The sequence below is a fragment of the Neophocaena asiaeorientalis genome, unplaced genomic scaffold (genome assembly GCF_003031525.2).
Source record: "Neophocaena asiaeorientalis asiaeorientalis breed wild unplaced genomic scaffold, Neophocaena_asiaeorientalis_V1.1 scaffold132, whole genome shotgun sequence".
In the NCBI taxonomy this organism is placed as follows: Eukaryota; Metazoa; Chordata; class Mammalia; order Artiodactyla; family Phocoenidae; genus Neophocaena; species Neophocaena asiaeorientalis.
In genome coordinates this window covers 2,740,104-2,767,363 of record NW_020173393.1, presented here as the reverse complement: position 1 = coordinate 2,767,363, position 27,260 = coordinate 2,740,104, and the positions used below count along the sequence as shown (strand labels likewise).

At 51.9% G+C, this 27,260-nt stretch overlaps 1 protein-coding gene across 6 annotated transcripts in view; it reads left to right on the top strand.

Moving 5' to 3' along the window:
* The window catches only part of HNF4A (hepatocyte nuclear factor 4 alpha), a 28,131-nt gene extending 3,609 nt beyond the window's left edge, over nucleotides 1-24,522 (top strand). The window contains exons 2-11 of one of the 6 annotated variants that reach the window (XR_003003478.1): nucleotides 769-943; nucleotides 2,058-2,152; nucleotides 7,946-8,052; nucleotides 8,725-8,880; nucleotides 12,750-12,837; nucleotides 13,733-13,888; nucleotides 16,673-16,939; nucleotides 20,047-20,169; nucleotides 20,919-21,072; nucleotides 21,257-21,348. Coding sequence is in view for 4 of the 6 variants with exons in the window: in XM_024746850.1 (XP_024602618.1) it covers nucleotides 769-943; nucleotides 2,058-2,152; nucleotides 7,946-8,052; nucleotides 8,725-8,880; nucleotides 12,750-12,837; nucleotides 13,733-13,888; nucleotides 16,673-16,939; nucleotides 20,047-20,199; nucleotides 21,257-21,399 (1,340 nt within the window). In the remaining 2 variants the exon portion in view is untranslated. Of the gene's footprint in view, nucleotides 1-768; nucleotides 944-2,057; nucleotides 2,153-7,945; nucleotides 8,053-8,724; nucleotides 8,881-12,749; nucleotides 12,838-13,732; nucleotides 13,889-16,672; nucleotides 16,940-20,046; nucleotides 20,200-20,918; nucleotides 21,073-21,256 lie in introns of all 6 variants that reach the window. The other 5 variants (XR_003003477.1, XM_024746851.1, XM_024746852.1 and 2 more) reach the window with 5 other exon arrangements.
* The last annotated feature ends 2,738 nt before the right edge of the window (nucleotides 24,523-27,260 follow it).

Sequence of the window (27,260 nt, the reverse complement as noted above, 5' to 3'; positions counted from 1 at the left end):
ACGACTGGACCAAACTGCCCCTCTCTGCAGTTAGGGAAACCGAGGCCCAGGGGAAATTGAAGCAAGGAAAAGGAGCTTGTCCCAAGGCCACAAGCAAGTCGGTAGCAGTACTAGTACCCAGGACCCCAGCCACCTGCCTCTTATTCCCCTCTTCACATTTACATAGATGCAGTAGCTTTTGCTATGAGGTGCTCAGATCCTTGCCATGATCCTCCCAGGAGGGCAAACGAGCCACTGTCCTTGATGTATGTCTTCCTGTTCCCTGGGAGAGTTTCAGGGCCCCTGGGTACCAAGCTGAGAGCCACCCAGACCTGTTCACTCAGTGAGGAGTGAGGAACAGGACCTGGTTCTGGGCAGATGCTGGGGGAATATTTGCCCCTCCCACAGTCCCCTCCACCCAGCCAATCAGGGTCTACAAGGGTCCGATGCATCCTAGGAGACAGCCAGGTTTTCGTTCCTTCCCAGAGAAAAGCTGGGGCTAGCGGTCTCCACGATGGGGAGGAACAGACCTTTGCAAACAACTCTGTGAAGTCAGTGCCACAACCATCCCTAAGTTATAGATGCAAAATGGGGGTTCCAAAATGGCGAGGAACTTGCCCAAGTTCTTGGAGGGAGTATAACAGCACCTGGGTGTAGCTGAGGCTGAAGCCCTGGGGAGATCCCCACACTGCTCATATCAGTTTCTGAATCTAAACCACCAGGAGAGCAGGGCCTCCGGGAGGTGACTTTCTGCCCCCGCTGTGTCCTCACTTTTCTTTTGTGGTGCAGACACATCCCCATCAGAAGGTGCCAACCTCAACGCACCCAACAGCCTGGGTGTCAGCGCCCTGTGTGCCATCTGTGGGGACCGGGCCACAGGCAAACACTATGGTGCCTCAAGCTGTGACGGCTGCAAGGGCTTCTTCCGGAGGAGTGTGAGAAAGAACCACATGTACTCCTGCAGGTGAGGAACGTTGATTTCTCCAGCTGGGAAATGGGTGCACTTGGGCTAATGTCCCCCCGGGTCTGTCCTCTCTCTGAATAGGTCCCAGAGGCATCTGCCCTTCAAGCCCTTCAAGCCCCCTCTGATTTCTTAGTCCTTGCAGATCCAGATGGGAACATCTATTCTAGAAACTTCATTTATTGATCATAAAGCCATAGACTGACATTTATTGAGTACTTACCATGTGCCAGGCACCATACTAAGTCTTTGCCTGTATTAACTGTTCCCAGAAGCTCATTGTTATTTTTCCCATTTAGCAAATGGGGACCCATGTGGTTTAGGATCAAGCCAATTCTGAAGCCTCAGAGGATGAGGACCATCCCCCAACCTGGTGCTTTTTCTGGGGCAAATAGGGGATTGGCCCCGGCCTTTCCACCTCTCTCAAGGCCTTGGAGATCCCTCCTTCAAAGCATCTCACATTCTGGGTAACAGCAATAATAAAATAATGGTAGCTGTCAGTTACGAGCCCTTACTATGAGCAGATTGTGTGCTGAGCCCCATTAAGGTAATTATCTCATTGCCACCTGTCAACACCCTGCTGTGGTCGTTACTATTATTATTCTCATTTTATAGATGAGGAAGCTGTGGCTTGGAGAGGACTAGGAATTTGCCCAAGGTCACCCAGCTTGAATCAATGTCAGAGCCCAGATTGACACTCAGGGTCCCACCCATAACCACTGTGGGTACTGCCTCTATTCCATATCCTGCCCCCCCCCCAAGACTGTGGCTTATGTGGACCAAGTATTGACACTGATCCACAATCAGGAGCCCACTCTGGGCTCTGGGATTTTATAGGATATGCTGGAAATAGCAGTGCCTTGTACTTGCAGCCGAGTGGTCTGAGGCCACGTGTCACCTCTCTGAGCCTCAGTTTCCCCATGTTTAGCGGGACAGGGTTGGGCTCTCAGAGAGTCCATAGGGCCTTTCCAGCTCCTGGTTGGTTAGCAGAAGAACTCCTGGGATGAAAGGTTTGAACAAAGAGGCTGGAGGTCAACCAGGTGGCCAGGATCCTGGTTCAGACCTGGGAGGGGGAAGGCTGTCTCTTCTCTACCCAACCATCCAAAGCCCTCCCCAGATTTAGCCGGCAGTGCGTGGTGGACAAGGACAAGAGGAACCAGTGCCGCTACTGCAGGCTCAAGAAGTGCTTCCGGGCTGGCATGAAGAAGGAAGGTGAGCCTCGACCCTCCCCCTGCCACCCCACTGTCCCACCTGCACCCGCAAGCTCCCAGCAGCCATTTACAACTGCGGCCACAACTTTATGACTTGGTGACAGGCCCCAGGGTGACTGGCTAACGGCTGAGAGGAGGGAGGGCCTGAAAATCTGACCATAGGGAGGGGCTGGGCTTGGTCTTGAGAAAGATTCCAAGAGATAAGCTCCCACTTTCAGCTACTCAGGTTCCCAGCGCCACCACCCCTGCCTGCCTTTACCAACACAAGGCAGCCGAATTGGGTGTTTTTTCTTAATATACTATTTCAAACATTAGGAAAAGTGTAGAGAATGGCACTACGAACATCCATGGACCCACCACCCAGACTCAGCAAATGGGAATGGGGGCGGGGGTGGGAGAGTTCTATAGCTGAGCTTCCTCCCCAAGCAGTTTCTTTTTTTTTTTTTCCCCCCCGCGGTACGCAGGCCTCTCACTGCTGTGGCCTCTCCTGTTGCGGAGCACAGGCTCCGGACGTGCAGGCTCAGCCGCCATGGCCCACGGGCCCAGCCGCTCCGCGGCATGTGGGATCTTCCCGGACCGGGACACGAACCCGTGTCCCCTGCACCGGCAGGCGGACTCTCAACCACTGCGCCATCAGGGAAGCCCCCCGCAAGCAGTTTCTTAATCTTCCTTCTTGGGCATCGGGTGACCCAGCGTTCTCCCGTTCTAGGAAAAGGGAACAAGGCCCCAGACTCATCCTGGGTGGAGGAGGATGGGAACGCTGGGGCACAATGTTTATTCGGGTCTCCCTGGCCTCCTGCCACCAGCAGATACCAATCCCCTGGCTGGGCGTTTCCACAGTTGATAGTTCCTTTCATTCTCATGACAGCCCTGTGTGGCACTATTATCCTTCCTGCTTTTCATGGACGAGGGAACTGAGGCCCAGGATGGTTCGGCAACTTGCCCAAGGCCCCGCAGCTGGTCAGACAAGCTCCGAGGTTTGAACCCAGAGCTTTGGACCCGAGTTCATTGCTGTTTGGACGATACCTCAGTGCTGCCTACTGAGCCCTCCGGACCCCAGCAATGTTTAAAAGTTTTTCAGCCTAAGCTCAGGAGACAAACATCTTTTAACCGCTTCTCTGGGTAACTTGAGCTCATTTTCAAATCTGTCTCCTCTGCTCAACTCACTTTCCCCAGACCTGGGACTGGCTCCCAGACCTTCGCTTCCAGCCCGCAGCTGTGGCACAGCAGCCAAAACCCTTGGTCTAGTTCTGTACAAACACACACACCCCACCCCACCCAACCCCGCAGCAGGAGCCTGGGACCCAGCCTTCCCCGGGCAGACTGAGAAGGACGGGAACTTGGCTTTGCTTGTCTCCCCTCCCCGACTCTACCTCTGAGCCCCTGTTTTCTCTTCTCCCTCCCTGGGAAACATCTTCTGGGTCTCATCCCTACAGAGCCCTTAGAGTTCACTAGCCCTGCTGGGAAACCTGGTCCTGTGATCCTCACGAAGGAGTGCGTGGTCTCCAAGGCCCCTTCTGGCTCGCAGCAACACAATTCTCTCATCCAGACCTCAGTTATCCTCAAAGTCTGGGAGGGCCTTTTTCAAAAGGCAGATGCCCCCCTGCTCTCCCCTACCCAGTTATCAATGGGATTGAGCTAGTCTCACCTTGAACTTGAGAACGACTTTGTGGAATGAGAAATGTTATGAATGGGGGACTGCCCTGGCGGACTAGTGGTTAAGACTCCATGCTTCCAGTGCAGGGGTGCAGGTTCGATCCCTGGTCGGGGAACTAAGATCCCACATGCTGCACAGCGTGGCCAAAAAAAAGAAAGAAAGAAATGTTATGAATGGGAATATGAGGCATGCATGAACAGCTGGAGGCAAGAAAAAGATTGAGAGCTATAGTCTAAGAGCCAGTGATTCTATCAATCACCCCGACAGCCTAAGATTTTAGGTTTGAGAGAATGAATCTCTCATGTTAAAATTCCAGGCCTTGTGACAGGCAGGTGGAGAAAGGTTGGCAGCTCACCTGAGCAGATGGCTACCTTCCTAGGCTGTAGGTAGCCTGGTCCTGCATCTGGATGGTCTTTATAGATGTCTCTTGTTAAATATTCAGAGTCACTTTCACGTGTCACTTCGAGGAAGTTTCTGCCCCATCTGGGCTCCAGTGTTCACATCTATAAAATGACGGGGGTGGATAACGAACCCTTCCAGCTCTGTGAGTCTACCTTTACGCCCACTGATCTACCCGTACAAGTACATACTGCCCACCAGGACATGTGTATTTGTTCCCTGATCCTCCCACTGAGCTGCCACAGAGGCAGCAGGCCCGGATCCTGGCTCCTGGAAGGGGAGGGAGAGCCCCCGGCCATTCTGCCTTAGCTTACGCTTGAGAATAGCCAATGGCTTCTTGTCTTGGAGAAGGTGGCGTTACTCCAGGAGGATAGGAGAATCGACCGATGGCAAGTGAGTGTGGGCTAGTAAAGGTTGGTGCTTATTTACATGCTTGGGTTAACCAGGAGATCATGACACATGCAGTTGCTTGGTTGCGTTGAGAACAGGCCAGGGTAGCAACGTGTTCCATTGCCACTGTGGTCAAGTTCTGGGAAGTCAGGACATTACTAGCTCTACCTAAGTCTTACAGTCCCAACACCCCTCCTCGGCCTGGTGGGAGGTCAAGAGAGATTCTCGGTGGAAGCCCCAGTGATCAGGAGAGTTGGGACCAGTTTTTATTTCCCTTCCTCGATGGCCTTAGGAAGATCCAGGGATTAAAACTCAAAAGTTGCCCCTGAGGACAGGAAGGTATGGGCCGCAAGCGTAGCATTTATAGACCAGTCAGTTGTATACGAGGTCATCAGATCTACCCCCTCCCCATTTTACAGATGCAGAAGTTGAGGCCAGAGAGGTGATGTGACTGGGTCGGGGGAAGGCAGGACTAGAGCTCAGGCTCCCCAGAGCTGAGCAGACAACAAGGTCCCTGGATGAAATCTAGTAGTGATGGCCTTGGGAGGCACCTTCTCGGTTGAGATTCCTGAAACTTCCTCTCAACCTCAAAGTCTTATAAGTTTGGCCAGAGGCTATTCCACGGTGTTCAGAAGTGGGTTCCCTGAAAGAACAAAGACTCTGGGAAGAAATCTGGGGAATCAGTGGGCTCTACAGCCGGTCTCAAATTTCTTCCTCTAAACCTACACCTTCCTGGGCCCCTGCTGGTAGACCCAGGACAAATGTCTGACTCCTGGCGTCGGAAATCCAGCCTAGGACGCAGAGCCAGGGGTGCAGGAGGTGCAAGCTGGCGGTAGGCCAGGGGCCGTCTGAGAGGCCCTTCCTGGGAACCCCAGCCCAGCACTCCCCTACGCCCCGACTCAGGGGTTCTCTCGGAAGACAGGCTGGTCCTCCTCTCCGCCTCTGCCCGGGTCGGTTAATATTCAATAGAAGTTACCTTAGGTCCCCGACCCTGCTAATACTGAGCAAACATGTGGAAAACATCATTCCGTGACTGAGCTCGCGCCGGGCACTGATAACACCGGCCTAACCTTGAGGAGCCCAATCCCCAGCTGCTGACAGCAGCCCTTTTCTTAGGCCGCCACTTGGCGCCCTGGTGGGTGCGGGCTGGTAGCCATGGGAGGGGTGTTGCGGGCGGGGCGGGACTCAGGCAGGGGAGCGGTGCTGGGAGCTGGCATTCGTCCAGAATGGTGGGTCTGGGGAGAGGAGATTTCTTACCTTGGGACCTCTATCATATCCCACTAAATTCCCGGGCTCCCTGTACACTATCTGACTTTCATTTTCTGATTCCAACAATGTGTGAAATCAGGAGAGAGTTGAATAGCGGGAATGTCAACGTTCCATTGAGAAACGGGGCATAGGATGTGCCCAAGAATCAGAGCTTGTCTCATCCTGCGCCTTTTTTCAGCCGCTCAACAGATATTTATTGAGCACCTACTGTGCGCCAGGCTCTGTTCTACTTGTTGGGGCTACAGCAGTGGACAATAGGGATGATGTTCTGGCTTTCTGGAGCTTGTCTTCTCTTAGAGAGACAGAGAGTGAAGAAAGAAACAGAGAGTAAGTACAAAGAAGAAAAACAAGGCTGGAGAAGGGGCTTCCCTGGTGGCGCTGTGGTTGAGAGTCCGCCTGCCGTTGCAGGGGACACGGGTTCGTGCCCCGGTCCGGGAAGATCCCACATGCCGCGGAGCGGCTGGGCCCGTGAGCCATGGCTGCTGAGCCTGTGCGTCCGGAGCCTGTGTTCCGCAACGGGAGAGGCCACGACAGTGAGAGGCCCACGTACAGCAAAAAAATAAAAATAAGGCTGGAGAAAGGGCAGAGCCTGCGGGAGGGATACCACATCAGACAGGATGGTCAGAGCAGGTGTCTCTGAGACGGTGATATTTGCACAAAGACGTGAGTAAATGAAGAAGAAGCAGCTTAGCTGCAGGGGGAAGAGAATTCCAGGCAGTGGGAACAGCCGCGGGAAGGCTTTGAGGGGGAGTGGCCGAGTGAGTCCCAGAACAGCGGGGAGGCAGGTTTGACAGGCAAAGAGAATAAAAGCGAGATGGGAGAGACAGGGCCATCGCGAGGAATTGTCTCTTTACTCCGGGTATGATGGGGAGGTCCTGGTTTTGAGCAGTGGAGGGATATGACCTGAGTTGGGTTTTAGGGGATCCCTTTGTCTTTTGAGAAGTGCACAGACTTCAGAGGCAAGGCCAGAAGCAAAGTGACTGGTGAGGAGGGTCTGAACTGCCCCAGGGCCCAGCCCGGAGCGGGAGCCGCAGATGGATCTTGCAAAGCTTTCTGATGGAATTTGGAGTGTGAGAAAAAAGGCATATAGTGAGACTCCCAGGCTGGGAGGAAGAATGAACCTGCCTGTTCCTGGGATGGGAAAGACCCCGAGGAGCAGGTTTGGAGGGAAAAGCTTATAGATGGGGAGACCGAGGCCCAAAGAGAGGATGTGACCCCCACCAGCACATGGAGAGTGAGGGATGAATCCCAACAGGAACCCAGGTCTCCTGCCGCCCCGTCCTCCCTCCTTCCAGCTTCAAAAACATTCCACCGTGAGGCCTCCCGGACTCCAAGGGCCAGGCCAGGGCAGCAGAAGGACCACCTTACATCTTAGGCCAGGATGGGGATGCCCAGGGGGTGTGAGGCCCTGGTGGACGGAGGCCCTGGGTCTCTGAGTTCCTGGCAGGGGGCCCCGCAGTCGGTCAGGAGGGAGCCAGAGCTTTCCTGAGCTGCTCCTGAGAGGTTTGTCTAGAGCACATGCACTTCCTGCTGATGGCTGAGGCCACCAGGGCAGGTGGGGCCTCCAGATCCCCTTGTCCAGGCCTTTTGCCTCCACATCCAGGAATCCCTGACCATCTCCGTCACCCAGAGCAACTCATTTTGCTTGTTTTATACACTTTCATCTGGAAAGAAAGGGACCCTTTTTCAAAACAGAGCTTGAAAGCCTGTCATCTCGACAGATCCCCTCTTCAAAGACCCACCTTCAGCCCTCTGCCAAGTCATCACGACCTTGCATGCCTCCAGTGATGGCTTGGTCACTCCTACAGCCACCCAGCTGTGTGCGGGGCAGTTGTGGTGCTTGGCAAGTTCTCCCACAGCTGGGCCAGGACCCATCTCCCCCCATTCCCACGTGCTGATCTGGGCTCTGCTCCCTGGGCGCTCCCCAGCGCCCCCCAACTCCCACCTCCAACCCTGTTTCCTTTGTTCCAGGCCAGCCTTGCAGTCCTTCCCTCTGGGTTCAGCCACCTCCCCTTGCTCCTCAGCCACCCCTCATGTCACGGGAGCCCCCCACCCCCACCTCTCTCTGCCTCCTCACAGCCGTCCAGAACGAACGGGACCGGATCAGCACTCGCAGGTCGAGCTACGAGGACAGCAGCCTGCCCTCCATCAACGCGCTCCTGCAGGCCGAGGTCCTGTCCCAGCAGGTACTGGGGATCCCTCACCCCAAAGAGGAATCTCAACTCCACCCCTGACCTCCCCAGCCAGGCCCTGGAGCAGCAGATGGGAGGGCCCTCAGCTATCGCAGAAGGGAAACTGAGACCAGGATCGCTCAGCCGGTTTAGTAGCAAAGACCCACAGCCGGCACTCAGGGGTCCTGTGGGGCCTGCATTCTGCAAGCCAAGCAGTTTTCTCTCTCGCTGAGGGCCTGAGATCAGCTTAGCCCCGAGAGAAAAGAGGAGTGGACAAGCGGACAGAGTAGCAATGGGGCTCAGCCAACCCCTTGCTGTGTGACCTTGGGCAAGTCACAGCACTTCTCTGGGCAGTGGTTTCTCCACTTATCCGATGAGGATGAGGATTTTTGCTCTGCTTCTCCTCTAGGGCTGAGGGGTTCCTCAGGGTTCAAAGGAGCTGGTGGAGGAGGGCGCACGGGGCAGGCAGCAGATAGAGGCCCAGAGAGAGCTTCTTCCCCCATAACTGCCTCCTCAGCATCCTCCCTTTCTGGTTTTCCCTGAGCTTCCTTCAGAGCTGAGAAGGCACCCACAGTCCAGCTGCCCTTTTCCAGACAGGAGAACTCTCCGGGGTGGGAGCTCTGTGCAGGGGACAGAGGATATAAGGAGGGCCTGGCCATCCCCAGCATTTTCCTTCATCTCCCCCAGATCACCTCCCCTGTCTCTGGAATCAATGGCGACATTCGGGCAAAGAAGATCGCCAGCATCGCGGATGTGTGTGAGTCCATGAAAGAGCAGCTGCTGGTGCTCGTCGAGTGGGCCAAGTACATCCCAGCTTTCTGCGAGCTCCCCCTGGACGACCAGGTGAGGGTGAACACGGTCTGCGGGCAGTGCGGGCCCTGGGCAGGTGGGTCCTGCTGGCCCACCTGGGATATAGCCTTGGACTGGTTTGATTTTATTTAACAAACATACACAGTGCTCATGTGCGCCTGGAGCTGTTTAAATCACTTTATAAATATTAGCTCATTTAATCCTTCCAACAACCCTAGGGGATCAGTGCTATTATGGCCATCTTATAGGTGAGGAAACTGGGGCACAGAGAGGTTAAGTAACTTACTCAAGATCACACAGCTAGTATCCAACACAGCTGGTATTAGAACAGGCAGACAAGCTTCAAAGTCCAGGCTAGTAGCTACTGCACCACTGCCCCAGGCAGCTCTCCTGGGGAGGATATTGGTAGGGGCTCAGGGACAGGGATCAGGAGGTTTGGGCTTGAGCCCTTGCTCTAAGATAGGTTCTCTGTGTGATCCTGGACAAATTACCTTCTCTCTCTGAGCCTCCATTTTCTTATCTGTAAAGTGGGAATTGTAATATCCACTTCAGAAAGCTGTTGGGAGGATTGAGGGACATTGCCATTTTAAAAAAGTTTTTATTGGAGCATGGTTGATTTACAATGTCGTGTTAGTTCGGTGTACAGCAAAGTGACTCAGTTATGCATATACATATATGCACTTTTTTTCTTTAGATTCTTTTTCCGTATAGACCATTACAGAGTATTGAGTAGAGCTCCCTGTGCTATACAGTAGGTCCTTATTAGTTATCTATTTTATATATAGTAGTGTGTACATGTCCATCCCAGTCTCCCACTTACCATTTGAAAAGCGTGAATCACGTAATGGGGCACCTACACAGTCCCAGGCCACAGCGGACCTCCCTGTCAGTTTCTTCCTTGTATCCCACCAAGATACTCAGCATTTTATTTCCCAAAGTACCTCCTTTGGAATACCAAAAAATGTCCCAGGGGAAAAAGGGGGCTGAAGGGGCGGGGGCTGAGGACAGTTGAGTTTCTGAGATACTGTAAATGGTGACGCCTGCCCAGGGCACCCCCGAGGCCTCTGCAGACACCTTCCCTGTTTGGGAAAGAGGAGCTGGGCTGGGTCACCTTCTCAGCTCCAAGGGAAGCTGAGGGACACCAATGGGTAGGGTTCCAGGTACCGGCTCCTGGTGCATTTGCTTCTCTGTTTTGCACGTTTGCACAAAAGATTGGCAACACATGTCGGTCTATTAAAGTTTCTGAGAAGTCTTCAGGCAAGGCAGCTATGGAACTTTGGGAAGCCTAGGGCTTCTCGAAGTCTTCTGATGCCCAGGCTCTCCTGGAGTACATTACTATCGCCTGGTGGGACACGCTGTGAAAACCCTGGTTTGGCTGGCCCTCACCCTCATGGGGGGGGCTAGATCAGACGCCCTCTCACATGGATTCCTCTCTGCTTTGGAAGGGATGACAAGGCAGGGATCTCGGCCGAGCTGCCCCTGCCTTTTCCCCTGCTCCTCATGTTCTGGCCCTGGTCCCCTCTGCTGGAGAGTCTGCATTAATGTTTAATCCCTCCTGTTCCTTCCCAGGGGCTCAACAGGGCAACAAGATCCCCCCCAAGCTAAGCAATTGTTAACCTCGATTTCCCACCCAAACCTTCCTGGCTGGGGCTCAGAGCATTCTCAGAGAGCAGTGATGGGTGGCCAGTAACACAGAATAATCATTAACATCACCACCCCCCTGCCTGCCCACCCCCAGAACAGCCACCATGTTAGGGGGCTAGACCCAGGGCCAGGAGGGTTCCCAGGTCCCCACTCATGGTGTATAAGGAGCTCATCTTGCCCAAGATGGGTGAGGCACACCTGGGAGAACTGGGGGCACTGTCTGTCGACATTGCCCCAGGAACCACCTTCCAAGTTTGTTTGCTTCTTGGTTTGTCTTGGACATCAACCCATTGAAACCTAGAAGGCTGGGTAGCATTGGATAAGGGGACTAAGGCTTGGAGAGAAAGAGCCATGTTCCCAAGGTCACAGAACAAGGCAGCCACAGGGTGTGAATCCAGGTCTTCTGCCTCCTGATTGCAGAGGCACTGGGGTAAGTGACGAAAGTCCTGCATGGCGCCTGGCATATAGGAAGTGCTCAATAATCAGCATCCTTTGGCTTCCTTTGGCCCTGGTCATGGAGAGGGAGCTCTCGCCTCCAAGGTTGTTTGCCGTTTCTCCTCTTTTCCTCTCACCCTCATCAGGCTTAACCATGGGGGAACAGATGAGGTAAGGGCATGGCAGTAGGAGGGGCTCGATCTGGAGAGGATGTTAAGTAGTTGGCCCATCCATTCACCTATTCCTTCCTGCTTCATTCAAACAAATGTTCATCGAATGCTTACTATGTGCCAGGTATCCTCCATGCCTTAGAACAACTTCACCTCCTTGGAGAGGCCTTTTATGATCTCCTCATTGAATGTAGTTGCTCTTGCCTATCACATGGCCCTCACGTTCCTTTCTTCTTCCCTCCCTCCCTTCCAAACACACCATATTCATCTTCCCTCCTTCCCTTCCTCCCTTCCATCCTCCCTCCCTCCCTCCCTTCCTCCCTCCCTCCGTTCCTTCCTTCCTTCCTTCTTTCTCCTCCTCCCTCCCTCCTTTGCTTTCCTTTCACCACTGTGTCCCCAAACAAGTGTCTGGCACTTAGTAGGCACTCAGCATTTGACGACTACAAGAACGAGCAGTCGAATGAACTAATGAAGAAAAGCATCTTTGCTTCCTAGTTTAGCCTGCTAAAAAACTTCAAACTCCCCAACCCAACCTTGCAGATAAGATCCTTGAGGCTACCAGCCTGCTACTGTTTGACCAGCCCCATCCTTTGGTCCTCATGCAAGCACCGAAGCAGGTGGTTCTGAAAGGGCAAGCAATGTCCTCCTGTGCGCTGGCAGGGCTCCCACCTCAGACTTCAGTCTTCTTCCAAGGCCTCCCTGTCCTCTCTGTAGGGAAGGGGTCGGTCAAGCAGATCCCCTGCCAAGGACCAGTGCTCACACCTTTGCCTCGGGAAGCAACATCCATGTCCAGATTCTTATAACGCTTTCTCAGAATCTAGAATCTTCCAGCGTCAAGTGGGTGGATGCCCTGGAGATCTTCTGGAGTAATGATTTCCCAAACACAACGCATCAGAATCAGAATCAACCAAGGAGCTTGTTAATTTCAGATTCTTGGGCCCACCCCAGACATACAGAATCAGCGTCTCTGGCAGTAGGGCCTAAGAATCTGCATTTTTACAAAACAGTCTTCATAATCTTTCATAGCTGATCCATGGGTAGGAATTCAGGAAAAAGCTCTAAAACTTTTAGAACTTTTTGGGTTTGTAGACCCTCTTGAGAGTCTGATGAAAGCCTTTAAGTCTCTGCTAAAAAAAAAAACACACATACCCAGTTGTTACAGTTTTACCAGCCATGCAGATGAGGCCCAGAGGGGAGCAGCAGCTACCGTGGACACAGCAATTCAAGAACAGGCTCAGCATTTGGTCTCCCGGCTCTGAGCACATGTTCTTTGCCCTTCCAGGCGGTTTTATCTGTTATGGGAGGAAGGCAGTTTTCTTTTCTTTTTCTTTCTTTTCTTTTTCTTTCTTTTCTTTTCTTCTTTTTTTGTTTGTTTTTTGGCCGCACTGCATGGCATGTGGGATCTTAGTTCCCCGCCCAGGGATTGAACCCATACCCCCTGCAGTGGAAGCAGAGTCTTAACCACTGGACCGCCAGGGAAGTTCCAAGACAGCAGTTTTCTGATACCCATTTTATAATTCAGGCAGGTAAAGGCAAGGAGAGCATTAAGCTGACTTGCCCAGGGTCATTGACTTGGCTGGGAGCAGCCTCCCCAGGGGTGTGGACACCTTCCCAGGGGTATGGACACCGGACGCCATCCCTTCTCTCTTCCAGGTGGCCCTGCTCAGAGCCCATGCTGGCGAGCACCTGCTGCTCGGAGCCACCAAGCGCTCCATGGTGTTCAAGGACGTTCTGCTTCTAGGTGAGGATACTGCCTGCCCAGCCAGGGCTTTGCAGAGGGTGTGCCCAGCACGGAGCACACCCGGGCACGGGAGATTTCCATGGTAGTGTGCAGGAGTGAGGGAGGAAGATCAGGAATGGTCCTGTCCTCAGTATTCTCAACTGGATACCCCACTCAGATGCAAAGAAATGTGGACTCGAAGAACCAAATTCCCCAGCATGTGAGTTAGAGCACAGTCAGGGTTAGCCCTGGAGTAACCTGTGCATTCTGATGTACTTTCTGGAGTAGGAGCAAAAGACATCCAGGAATGGCACAAACCCCCAGCCTATGTCACCTATGCCTTCATAGCATGTTTGTTTATTATTTTAAATGCTTATATAGGGCGCACCATGAGCCCTAGTCTGAGTACTTTACAAATACTAACTCCTTTAATATGACGACCGTAGGAGGTAAGCTCTGTAATTTATTCCCATTTTATAGATGGAAAAACTGAGGCACAGAAAATGACTTACCCAAATATATCTGGCTAGTCAGTGGTAGAAGCAGGACTCAACCCAGGCAGTCTAGTTCCAGAAACTGAGCCCTTATCCTTGGTGCTTTTATGCCTCCCAAGTGGCCCTTTAATGTCATCAGTGTTGTGGGTCTGTTGTCATGTTGAAGAATGGAGCTTGAGTGATGTGAAAGGGGTCCTAGGAAGTCAGGCTCCAGGCCCAGTCCAGTGACTGCAAACAACTCATTCCTTTAATCTGGGCCTCAGCTTCCTCATCTGTAAAATGGGCGTGACAATTCCCACAGGCCCCTCCTCCCATGGGCACCAGCTGCATTATAACTGCCAATGGCAGGGCTTGTCCAAAGCTAGGGGAGAGGGGTACACCCAGGTGGCTTCCCCATCGCCTCTCCTTCCCAACCCATCCAGGCAATGACTACATCGTCCCTCGGCACTGCCCAGAGCTGGCAGAGATGAGCCGTGTGTCCATCCGCATCCTGGATGAGCTGGTGCTGCCCTTTCAGGAGCTGCAGATCGATGACAATGAGTATGCCTGCCTCAAAGCCATCATCTTCTTTGACCCAGGTACAGCCCACACCTCCCACCCTCCCCTGATGCTCCAGACCCTCTGCCAAACTTCTCCTACTGGGTTATGTACCCTGAGTTTACCACCTCCTCTCTTTAGTACATCAACCAGGAGAGGCCATTTCTATTAGCTCCATTTAACAGATGAGGACAATCAAGGCTCAAAGGGCTGAAATGACTTGATAGGGTGCACTGACTCCAGAGGCTTGATTTTTTTTCTTTCCCACTTTACCCTTCTTTCCCTTCCTCCCTGCTTTCTGCTCCTTACCTCCTACCATTCTTCTTTTCTTTCCCTCAAAAAATTTTTTTATCGAAATAATATTTATACACACTTAAAATGGAAGTAGTCTTCCCCACCACACTCTTCCTGTCCAAAGCCTACTCCCCATGGGGGAACCATTTCCAATTCTTTTTACTGTTTCTTCTGACAGTTACCTCTCCAGCTCTAAATAAAATGCTAACCCTTCTGTTCCTTGGTTTATCCATTTTAGAACATATTTTCCCTCTTGTGATAGCTGAGGATTGCACTTTTCTCTATCACCACTCCCATCTTTTCTCCCCCATCCTCCTAATCTATTTTTCTTGCTATTTCAGTGTCTCTACTGTTTGCCTTTATAAGGTCCTGTGCTTGTGCTATTATTTCTTGTCCCGTTACCTGTAGGCAGCATCTCCTAACCTTTCATTAGCAGGATAAAGAGAATGTACCCCACTCTCCCCATTCCATCTACTGACTTTCCACCTGTACTTTTTTTTTTTTTTTTTGCGGTACGCGGGCCTCTCACTGTTGTGGCCTCTCCCATTGCGGAGCACAGGCTCCGGATGCGCAGGCTCAGCGGCCATGGCTCACGGGCCCAGCCCCTCCGCGGCATGTGGGATCTTCCCGGACCGGGGCACGAACCCGTGTCCCCTGCATCGGCAGGCGGACTCTCAACCACTGCGCCACCAGGGAAGCCCCCACCTGCACTTTTATACAACGTTGTTATAGTTGTGTCTTTGGGCAAAGTGTGATTTCATTTCACAATGTCAAGATGGTTGCCTGGGCTGCAGAAGCCTGCTGGCTTCCTTCCCTCCTTCCATGTGAGAGAGGACCTACTGTGTGCCAGACGCTGTTCTTAGCGCCAGGCCCTCCTTGCATGGAGATCGCCTCTAGTAAAAATAGTGACAAAGAGGAAATGAGCACTGTTTATGGAGTGCTCACTAAGGCTCCGTTCTAAGCGCTTCCTGTGGACGTTCTCGCTTTCTTACTTGTGAGGTAGGAATTGTCATGATCGCTATTTTGCAGATAAGAAAACTGAGGCATAGGGAGATCGATTAACTTGCCCAAGGTCACACAACCAGGAAATGGCAGAGCTTGGATTTGAACTTCAGACTATCCAGCTCTTAAGCCCATGTTCCTACCTACCACACGCTATTCCCCATTTCTTGAGGGGGTAAGATTTCTAGTTCTAGTTTCTTTGAGAGCCTGGCCCAGGCTGCATCCCCTGTGGTGCTTGGCACGGAGCTAGATGGATAGTAACTGCTCAGTAAAAATGTGCAGGATTATTGATGCTGAGTCAGGGTCAGCAACCTGGCTTGGACGGGCAGGTGACCTAGGACAGGGCCGGGCACATGGGTGGTGCTCAATAAATATTTATTGACTGAATGAAAGAATGCACAAACGTGGCCCAGAAGAGAAAGCCCTGGACTGGAAATGTGGGTGAAGTTCTCTTTCTGCTGCTTACTTTATCCATAAAAGAGGAAATAAAAGAGGAAATAAATGTATTACCTCAATGACGGTTGAGATTAACTATTGGATGACCACTTGAATCACCTTCTTAGTTAAGGATCTAGAATGTATCCATTGATTTTTTTCTCATTCATTCATTCATCCTTCCGTCCATGTACCCATCCTCTCATCTAATTATCTATTCAACAAATATTGACAACACATGGTGCTAAGTGGTGGGTTTAAAAAGACAGAAGAGGGCTTCCCTGGTGGCGCAGTGGTTGAGAGTCCACCTGCCGATGCAGGGCACGCGGGTTCTTGCCCCGGTCTGGGAAGAACCCACATGCCGCGGAGCGGCTAGGCCCTTGAGCCGTGGCCGCTGAGCCTGCGCGTCTGGAGCCTGTGCTAGTGGAAGAGGCAATTACATCCTGTGTGCTCAGTAGTGATGGAAGAGCCACAGAAATTTGGGGACACCATGGACACTGAGAGTGCAGACTTTGGAGGGTGGAATGGAGACAGCTTCCTGAAGGAAGTGTAAACTAAGCTGAGACCCCAAGACGACACAGGCAAGGGAGCAGAGAAGAGGGGAGGCTATTGTAAGGCAGCAGAAGCAGTGTGTGCTGAGGTCTGGATGGTGGGACGTTACCTGGGAGTCAGGAGCCCTAATTCACATCATGGATCTGCCAACAAATGGCTGTGTGGCTTGGGCCAAGTCCTTTCCTTGTTCCGAGCCTCGATTTCCCCATCTTTAAGATGAGACGGTTGCAAGGTACCCTCTTGGGTGTGTTCCTGAGGTCCTGCCCCCCATCTTCCACTTCTTTCTCCCAGTTCTGCATCTTAGGAAATGTGACAGAAACCTTTTTCTGCCCGAGTCCGGGAAGCTACAGCTTGCATTAGCGCACTCTGATTCTTGAGGACCGTGAATCCTTGCCCCAGCGCTGCTGGGGACTCCCTATGTGAACCTGGGCCACGAGGTCCCCCTATCAGGGCCTCAGGAGTAAGGGGACATCTGGGTCCCACCTCCCCAGATGCTCCAGATGGCACCCACTGCCTCCCTTGCACAAGCTCTCCCGTTGCAGATGCCAAGGGGCTGAGTGACCCGGGCAAGATCAAGAGGCTGCGTTCCCAGGTGCAGGTGAGCCTGGAGGACTACATCAACGACCGCCAGTACGACTCACGCGGCCGCTTCGGCGAGCTGCTGCTGCTGCTGCCCACCCTACAGAGCATCACCTGGCAGATGATCGAGCAGATCCAGTTCATCAAGCTCTTTGGCATGGCCAAGATCGACAACCTGCTGCAGGAGATGCTGCTGGGAGGTCCGTGTCCGGCCCAGGAAGGGATGAGAGGTGGGCGGGGCTGGGGTGGGCGGGCTCTCCAAGAGACAAGCCTCAGGCAGACCTGAGTTCACCTCTCAGCTCCATCACCTCCTCACTCTGTAGCTTTCGGCAAATCCTTTCACCTACCCGAGCCTCAGTTTCCTCATCAGGAAAATGGGGATAATGGTCTGTTAATTCGGGTGCTGAGAAGCTAGCATGTTCCAGTCACTGTTCTAAGTGCTGGAGTTTCAACAGAGAACAAGATTCCGTCCTCCTGGAGGTTGTGTATGAGTGCGCGTGTGCCTGCCACTGTGTATAAAGGCTCGTGGAAACAGATGATTATCGAGTATATAATAAAGAGGGCAACTACAGATTTTGAAATAACCAGGTAATATGATAGAGTATAACTGAAAAGGGGCCTCTTTAGATAGGTTGGCCAAGGGAGACTTCACTGAAGTGGTGACTTTTATGCCACGGACCTGATGGAAGGAAAGAGAACATTTAAAAGCCAAGAGAGAAACATTCCAAGAGATGTAGTGCAAAAGGCCCTGAAGCAGGAGAGGCTTGTGTCTTCAAGAAAGATAAGGTTGTGAGACGGGAAGAGTTACATGAGATAAAGGTAGAGATTGAGCAGAAACCAACTCATAAACATTGTCTTAGAGGCTATGGTCAGAAATTTGCATTGTATTCTCATCACTACTCTTATAAAAAGACTGAAAAATCAGACTGATGTTTTAAACAAACTATCCTGATTGTTGGGTAGAAAGTGAATTTCAGGGGAGCAAAGTGGAGACAGGAGACCCCTGAGAAATGTCACTGTCTCCAATCAGGGGAAGGACAAGGAGGCTAGGACTAAGGCGTGACTGGAAATTGATCAGCATAGATGAACTTGAACATCTATTTGGAGGAAGAACCCACAGGATCTGCTAGTTGATCAGATGGGGGTGGTGAGGGCGAAGCGTCTGGGATGAAACCTACATGTTTGCTTTGAGGAACAGGAATGGTGGTGGAGTAACTTACTGAGATGGGGAAGACTGAGAAAAAACAGCTGGAGTCCGGGGATGGTGGTGGTGGTGAGGGATCCACGTTAGACTTTAGTTAAGCTTGAGATGACTGTTAGATACCCAGGTTGAGTTATCCAGGAGGCAGATGGATGTTTGACTCTGTTGCTCAAACAAGCCCAAAGGTGAGGATGAGAGGCAGCTTCGTGGTGTCCCAGAAACTAGGTGCCAAAGAAGGAGATAGAGGAAGACTAGCCAGGGGGATGGGAGAAAAACCAGGGAGAGTCCCAGAATCCAAGAGAAGAGTGTGTTTTAGTGGGGACAGACATTTAATTGTGTTAAATTCCACAGGAGGGAGAAGGAGGCTCTTGGCGATTGTGTTGAGAGGAGTGTCAGAAGACCGTGGGGAAGGAAACCAGATTTGAGGCAGGGGAGCGGGTATTACAGAGTGAGTGAGTTGGAACGTGGAGAAGTGGAGATAGCAAGAGTATACTGCCCTTTGAAAATGTTTTGCTACGAAGGGGACCTGGGAGATAGCTGAGGATGATTGCGAGGGAGTGACCATAGTGTTGCACCACGGAATCCTGGCTGAACTAAGAGGAATACGGATGGGCGACAATAGTGAAAAGTGGGGGTCAGTGAAATGACAGCCTCAATAGGGCTGAAGAAGTTTTGCAGTGATGGTACTAGAGGAAGTGAGCTGGAAAGGTAAGAGGCAGGGTCTAAGTGAAGATGCTTGAACTTAAGACTTTGGAGGCGACACAGTTACTGGTGATGGCCAAGGACGAGGGTTCTCAACCTCAGCAGATACTTGGGACTGGACAGTTCTTTGCTGAGGGGGCTCTTCTGTACCTTGTACCTACATGCTTGTCCTCTACCCGAGATACGCCAGTATCACTCCTTCAGTGGTGACGAATATTCACATATTTTCAAAGGTCCCTTGTGGGACCAAAATCACCCCCAGCTGAGAACCACTGTCATATGGTAACTCATTTCATTCTCACTTTGACCCTGTGAATATATGGGGTCATAATGAATCAGGTGTCACTGAGATCGGGGTCAGGAAGGAGCCTGTGTTCTGTTGTCAGATAAACATGAGTAAGATAATCTCTTCGGGTCCTATAATCTCATCTGTAGAATGGCTTAATAATGATACCCACTGTACAGGATTGTTGTGGGGATTAAATTATGTCAAACATGAAAAGCGCTATAAAGCAGTACCTGGCACATAATAGGTGCTCAATAATTGATAGCTATCACTGAAACGGGTATACTTTAGAGTCCCCTTGCAAGCCCTAAAATTCCATCATTGTCATATTAGTGAACATAGCCTATTACCAAACCTTATATATATGGTACTGTCATTCTCTGACACATATTTTGAAGCAGTTACTGTGTTCTAGACACTTTGCTAGGACCTCAAAGAGAGAAGAAAAATACACCTGTAATTGTAATGCTCACAGACAGAAGTGATTGTTCCCAAAAGATGGGTTACAGATAAATGACGATGGGAATTCCAAGGAAGGAGAGGTTTACTTACTACTGGACTGGGGAGAATCAGGAGAGGCTTCCCAAAGGAGGAAATTTGTGAGCTGGAATTTGGACTTAGGGATATTGAGGGAGCGGGGGAAGGGGAGGTAGAAGGCGTCTTTAGTGGAAGTGACACAGGAGCAAAAGCACAGAGCTAGGACAGTACAGGGGACACATCGATGCTATAAGTAGGTCATTTGGGCTTCAGATATAGGGGATGAGGCTTAAAGGTGAGTTGGGACCAAATGGTTGAAGGACTTGCACACCAAGGAGCTTTGAGAGCCATTGACTGAATCCATTCTATTAACATGTAATCAACACAATGCTTGCTGCAATATTTAAATGATCTCACAGCTTCTTTAGATGCTCCTTGTTTCTTTCAAATCACTTTATTCTCTTGGTTTTTGTGTCCTGTCCGTACCTTCATGAAGCCTGTGGATAGGAATGGAAGCCCCAGTTTACTAACCTGGAAACAGGAACCCAATAGGCACTGTCAGTATTGGATGGGCAGGTTGATCGGCCACACTTGAGGAAGATGGTGCCTCAAGGCCCGTGGACTTTATCCCAGACGCTTTCATCCTCACTGAGTACCCCTTCTGCCTGCAGGGTCCTCCAGTGACGCACCTCACGCCCATCACCCCCTGCACCCTCACCTCATGCAGGAACACATGGGCACCAACGTCATTGTTGCCAACACGATACCTGCTCACCTCAGCAACGGACAGATGTGTGAGTGGCCCCGACCCAGGGGGCAGGCAGGTGGGCAACTGGGCTTTACCCAGGAAGGGGTGAGGTTGGGGCCTAAGAGGGAATCTGGAGAAGGTCGGGTCTAGAAGACGGGAAATGGGACAAAACAGTTCTCTGTGCTCTGGGGTAGGGAATGAGGGGTGGGACATCCATTGTGAGGGCTGTTCATTCAGTGAGGTGATGGACGGTCTCCACTGAATGAAGCGGCCCTTGGGATAAGGCAATCCACTGGGTGAGGCTGCCCATTGGGTGAGAATTCCATTAGGTGATGTTGTCCACTAGGTAAAATCGGTCATTGAAGTAAGACTGCCCAATTGGGTAAGGCTATCCATTAGACAGTTGGGTGAGACTATTCACTGGATGAGAACCTCCGCTGGGCTAGATGGTCCTCTGAGGTGAAATCTCACAAGAGTGAGTTTGTCATCGGGCAAAGTTCTTCAAAGAGTAAGACTATCATTGGGATGCGGTGGCCCGCTAAGATGAGGTAGCATTTCACTGAGACTGTTCTTTGGGAAAGCCGGCCATTGAATAAAGTTGGCCAAGTGGGTCATAGTCAAAATTATTTTCTGAACTGGTAATGGGGCTGGGGCCGTTAGTTTCTGTTACTCAGCTGACTAAAGATCAAAGACATGGTCTTTTTTGAGCCAGTTGGCCAGACCCTTGGGTCGCATCTACTGCTGTTCCTTTTCTCCAAGAAAGGATATTCCTGTCACATGTCCCATTGTCCATAGGGAGAGTCAACTTGGGCCCTGGTTTGAGAGCAGCAGCTGAAGTCTCCATATCAAATGGTGGAAGAGATGGGGGCTATGGGGACTTGGGCAAAAGTTTCTGACCACAGAACCTGACCCAGCCACAGCCTTCCAGACCTCATGGAACTTAGACTTGGTGAGCTGGGACTCAGAAGGTTTGGGCCGTAGGAGACCTTAGAGAGAATCTAGTCTAACTCTCTCATTTTGTAGTAGAGGAAACTAAGTCTCAGAGAGGGGGACGAACTTTCCCAGGACTCTTCGTTTACTCCCCAAAGGGCTGGCATTCTGAGCAGCCCCTGTCTGTCTCTCTATCCCTCCAGCCACCCCTGAGACTCCACAGCCCTCGCCGCCAGGTGGCTCGGGGTCTGAGCCCTACAAGCTCCTGCCGGGAGCCATCGCCACAATCGTCAAGCCCCCCTCTGCAATCCCACAGCCGACCATCACCAAGCAGGAAGTCATCTAGCAAGTCACTAGGGGGAGGGGGCTCTGCCAGCCCCCCGGCCCCCTCAAAGAGCCCCTGATGGTCACTTGGTCACAGTGAAGAAAGCTGTGACAACAGGGCCAGTCCCAGAGCAGTAATGGAAAGGGCGAGGGCCCTAGAACTTGGGCTACGGGCCACGTCCCACCGCCACCCTTCACTACCCGCTCTGGTGACGGGGTTGTGACTTGGGGAGACCCCAGTTGAAACGTCCTCCACTGCCTCGGACAACTTTTCTCCTGCCGACGCCACTGCCTTCCCTTCATGCTTCACCCCAACTTCTTCACCCCCAAAGGATTGCTGCCTGGAGACGACACAAGACCTTGCTTAAACATGGCTCCCTCCCCACTCAGATTGGTACCTCGTCCCTAGTACTGCCACACTGTCAGACACAGAGCCCTTCTAGGCTGGGTCAGACGGTGGCACCTTACCCATCCCTCTTCTGCTGTCCTAACCGCCACTGTCACCTTCCTCAGTCATCCTAATATCTCCAAAGCCACCTCTCCAGAGGCTGAGGAAGACTTGCAAACAACTCCCCCAGTCATCCCGGGAGCATTTTAAAAGCACTGACTGGAGCTAGGCGCAGTGTAGGAGGTTGTCGAGAAGGGAGACTCCATTTCTCCTCTAACCCCTGGCTCTTTCCTTCTTCAGGGATTTGAGTGGAGCCCTTGAGTCAGAGTGATGATCCCTACAGGCGGCCAAAAATGAGAGAACAGTCCAGGGTGGACACTGCAGCCAGGAGCTGGGGGGAGGGCTGGAGTGGTCAGAGAAGACAGCAGGGGGTAGACTGTGCGCCAGGCCTTTAAGGAAGGGCTGGATTCCAGCTGGTGGAGCAGATGAGACAGGACGTTCCAAAGAAGAGCAAACAGCCTGGGCAAGGCGGGGAGGTAAGAAGGAGGGTGTGGAGGGAGATGATGAAAGACGGGGCGGTCTGGAGCAGAGGGGGCACGCTGGACAGCCTGGGGACCGTGAATACCAGACCGAGACTTGATGACTTGGGTCCACGGGCTGTGAGTAGCCGGGGAGTGATTTGCAGTGAGCCGAGCTTTCAGGCGCTGAAGACCGCAGTCCTACAGAGGTGGGAAGTTTGGGAGGGAGCAGAGACATCACATGGGGCCTGATGATGTCATCCAGGTGAGAGAGATGAAGCTGGGGATGGAGAAGACAGATGGGTGAACCTCAGGTCAGAGTGGCAGCAAGGAGGAATTATTCCACAGGGTCTGTCTCAAGTGCTTCCTCCCGGCACTGTCTTAAGGCACTTGACATGCACCATCTCCTGTCATCCTCCCTACTACCCAGAGATCGTTAGTGAAGATGAAATTGAGATCTAAGAGGTTAAGCCATGTTTCTGAAACTCAGACAGCTAGTATGTGACCAAGCCAAGACTTGATCCCAGGTCTGCCCGGATCAGGAGCTCTTAACCTCGGTGGCTGAAAATCTTCTCTGAAAAGGCCCTTCTGTCCTCACTGGGATTGAGTGGAGGAACTTCCTGCCCCCTTCAGCAGCCTCAGAAGCCGAAGCGTCATTCTTCCCAGGAGCCCTGCCCACCCCCAGGACTAAGACTGGCCTGAGGCTGCACTAAAGTCCACTTCGGGTCCAGAATCCTGTGTGCTGATAAACAAGGAGAATTCATGGCTCCTGGATCCCTTTTGTCTTCACTCCCCAAGTCTGGGGAAGGGGCATTCAGCAGTGCATTGGGAGATAGACCAATGTGACCTGGCATTCTAGAGGTGGGATGGTTTGGGTGGGAGCAAGGAAGAGGTAAGAAGGATTGGATTTGAGACCTGCTCTGTGGGGCATCACTCAGGGCACCTTCTGGAACCATTAACCCCGGGATGGAACAGCCAGCACCTCATCCATGCAGAATTTTGGAGGCTTTGGGAAAATTCTGGAAAGTGCCGCTGGCCAGTAGGAATTAGAGATGTGTCCTGGGATTGGAGCTGTGCTTAGGGAGGAGAGTGAACAGTCAGACTGACGACCTACCCTCCGCCCAGGGCTGACCCTTCTGAGTGGATGCAGGCAGCACCCCAGTGCCCCCAGATTTCGCCATTAGTCATTGTTCCTTTTTGTGAAAGAGGCATGATGGATATTGGGGCAGGTGTCCAAGGGCAATTGCTACGTCTCCAGTGCTATCAGGGTTGGCTTTCCTGCTCCACCAAGCCGAGTCCCCAGTCCCAGGAGAGGTTGTCTCCTGCTTGGGGTGCTCCATGCTTCCTCAGCCACCCCTTATTCCTGGGGCGCTTCCCCAGAAACCCCAGCCAGGGCGCTCAGACTAGTCTGGGGCAAGGTAGGGAAACTGGAATCATTTTTGGTAATTGTCATTCCCCCTCTTTGCCCCTCCACACACACACCCCCACCCCAGTGTTGCCCAGGCCTCTATCTGTCATGGGAGCAAAGCTGAGATAAGAATTTCCCATGGGTGGGGTTGGGTAGCATTGGCTTTTAAGAGTAACAATCTTCTGGGCCAGGGGGCTAGTTCTTGGTCCCAAATCAACCTCCCTGGAGGAGAAATCCATTCTACTTTAATAATGTTATTGCAACGCAGGAAACACAAAACAAAGAGAATTTAGTTTTCTGACTCTAAACTTGAGGACACGACACCACATTGGAAGATCTCTTTTTTTTTTCTTCACTACCTGAGTCGTGGTCCTAAAACATAAGATCTAATGGACTAAAAGAGGGTTGGGAGGGCAGGCACAGACCCTGTAATTCCTCCACTGAGCCAATCCCTTCTCTAGGCAGCTCTCAGCAGCTTCGAGAACCCACATGGCTCTCCTGAGGGTGGACAAAGGGGAGCAGACCGTCGGAAATGGACGCTCCTCGATTTCTTGTGATGACCAAGCCAATTACTTTTGCCAAGTCGCTCTGTGATTTGCCTTGATTGTGACGAATTTTGAAATTTACATCGAGCATTTCTGGAAGTGGGCTGTGTCCCGCCAGACTGATCAGCATCTTCCAGTGGGTGTGGATGCCATTGGGTCCTGTGCTGTCCCCTGAGCCCCAGTCACTGCCACCCAATGGGGCAAAGAAGCAAAAAAGATTTCTTATTCTTGTGTGTTTTAACAAAAGTTTATAAAAAAAATAAATGGCGCATATGTTTTCTAAGTCCTTGGATGGGTGTCTTTTCTTCCTTTCAGGTTTTAGAAATAAGAATGAGAATAGTCGGGTAGTTCTTTTTCTTTTTAATTAATCAATTAATTTATTTACTGGCTGCGTTTGGTCTTTGTTACTGCACGCAGGTTTTCTCTAGCTGTGGCGAGCAGGGGCTACTCTTTGTTGCGGTGCGCGGGCTTCTCATTGCAGTGGCTTCTCTTGTTGCAGAGCACGGGCTCTAGGCGTGCAGCCTTCAGTACTTGTGGCACGCGGGCTCAGTAGTTGTGGCTCACGGGCCTAGTTGCTCTGTGGCATGTGGGATCTCCCCGGACCAGGGCTCGAACCCGTGTCCCCTGCGTTGGCAGGTGGATTCTTAACCACTGCGCCACCAGGGAAGCCCCTGATCCCTCCCTCCAGGGGTGTTGGCAGGATGGACTTGAATGAGATCATAGCAGCTACGAGAGCCGTGTATATGAGGTGCACAGAGAGTGCCCACCCCAGGGGACTTTGTGAGTGTGGACTCTTCACCACCCCCTGACTAGTGAGAAGCTAACCGTTGAGATTTCCAGCCTCAGAGGCACCCATTCGCTGCCTGCCTGATCCCGGGGGCCACTCCCACCATCCCCTGTGCCTTCCCTCCACTCCCGAGCACCAGGAAATAATCTCTATAATATTGCACCAGAAGCCTCGTCCATGCCGCTGCCAGCATGGACGTGGGGTGGGGGCCAGAGGAGGCTATTGCAGTCCTAGAGTGTGCTTAATAAATCCATATCAAAGCCATAAACCTTGGGCTGCCATAAATTCCTCTGGCCTTGGCTCTCCACCTCATCAGCCCTTTGCCCCAGTTAATCTCAGATCTCCGCGTGGGCGGCCAGAGCTGCAAGGCTGCTTTCCAGTTTAGCTGCGGAACAACATCAGCTCAGATGACACACAGCACATCCCATTATCCCTATTTTAGAGACCATGAAACTGAGGTTCAGAGAGGTGAGGAAACTTGTCCAAGGCACAAAGCCAGTGAGCAGCTGAGCCAGGACACAAATCCCATGCTTCTTCTACCAACCCATGCGGCCCCCTGAGAACTGGGAATTCGCCTCTCCGCTACCAAGGTTGCTTCCCCAGCCATGACACTAGAGGCTTTTATCCCTTTATCCCAAATGGAGCCCCCATTGCTCAATAAACGGGAAGGAGAAGTGGGAGGGGCTCTGGGTGACAGGCTGTGTGAGATCCAAAGGAATTTTCATGCAGCGTGAATGAGCTATCGTCACAAATTGGTGGGGTCACCCTACTTCTTCTTTTGTGGAACCCAGATCACTTTTTTTTTTTTGCGGTACGCGGGCCTCTCACTGTCGTGACCTCTCCCGTTGCGGAGCACAGGCTCAGCGGCCATGGCTCACGGGCCCAGCTACTCCGCGGCATGTGGGATTTTCCCGGACCGGGGCATGAACCCGTGTCCCCTGCCTTGGCAGGTGGACTCTCAACCACTGCGCCACCAGGGAAGTCCCCCCAGATCACTTTTGATCTACATTTCTTGAATCATGTGTCCTCTGTAAATTCCAAGGCATGATCTAAGAGACATGAGTCGCAGGATCCCATGTAGCTTTTTGGTGATGGAGGACATACAGCCACATCCTGTCTCCAAGGCCCACATTTATTGACCTCTTCCTCTCTGCCAGACATTGCTGGACATAATATAATCCCCACGACAACGCCCTGAGTCAGATATTCGTGTTGTATTTTACAAACGAGGAAGGGACTCGTCCAAGGTTCAGAGCTGACCCAAGAGCTGAGGTTCAAACGCCCATTGTCTGACCCCAGGGGCCACCATAATGGGACCAGGGAGGATGCTGATGACTCAGTCACTGTGTGGTGAGCACAGAAGTAGTGCGAACAGTGGAAAGTTCAATTTGACAAATATTGGTGGGCAGAGCCCTGGGCCAGAGCATCCTGGGGGTTATGGAGAAGTGGTGCCACAAGGTGCCTCCCTCTTAGAGTTTACAATTTTCACTCGTAGAGGGGAAAATTACAGGCAGTTGAATATTAAGAGCCAAAGGAGTAAAAGTGACAGCTGGGAGATGGTAGTTTGGTGGGGGGATGACTGCAGTCTGGGAAAGTCTCACTTGCTGGAGGATTCAGAGGCAATGGGACATAGAACAGACAGAAGTGAGTTCAAGGTTGAGAGAGATGGAGCAGCAGTCACGGCAGGCAGCAGGAAGCACAGCCCATGGATGGGAGGGAGGATAGAGACGAGCGTTCCCGGCCAGCGGTCACTGTACATGCCACCTGATCCTCTCTACACCCGAGTACCACTGTGCTTTCCCTTACTTACTATTTTTCTTTAAATCAATTCATAAGCATTCTCCTTCCACTGATTACTGACGTAAGTGGAAAACCAGTATCACTTGCCAGGTAAATAGAAGGTGATTGCAAAATTAGAGTGAAAAGAAAACAATATTTTTAAGGTGGAGCCAGGTAGGATTGCCCAGGGAAAGCTCTACACTTTCTTCTTCAAACGGGAAATTGACAAGTACTTAGATGTGAAAGGCATATGTTTCCAATGGAGACTTTCTCCGTGAAGTTTTCAGAAGGAAGGAAGACTTGTGAAGAGACAGGCTTTGGCGACAATGTCACTGAGTACCATCTCTGTGTGTCCCTAAAATCACTCAGCATGCCACTGAGGTCCTCAACCCACACCTGGAAGCACACCATGGCAGCTGGCCTGGGTGGGGGGGGGGGGGGGCCCCAAACCCCGGGCA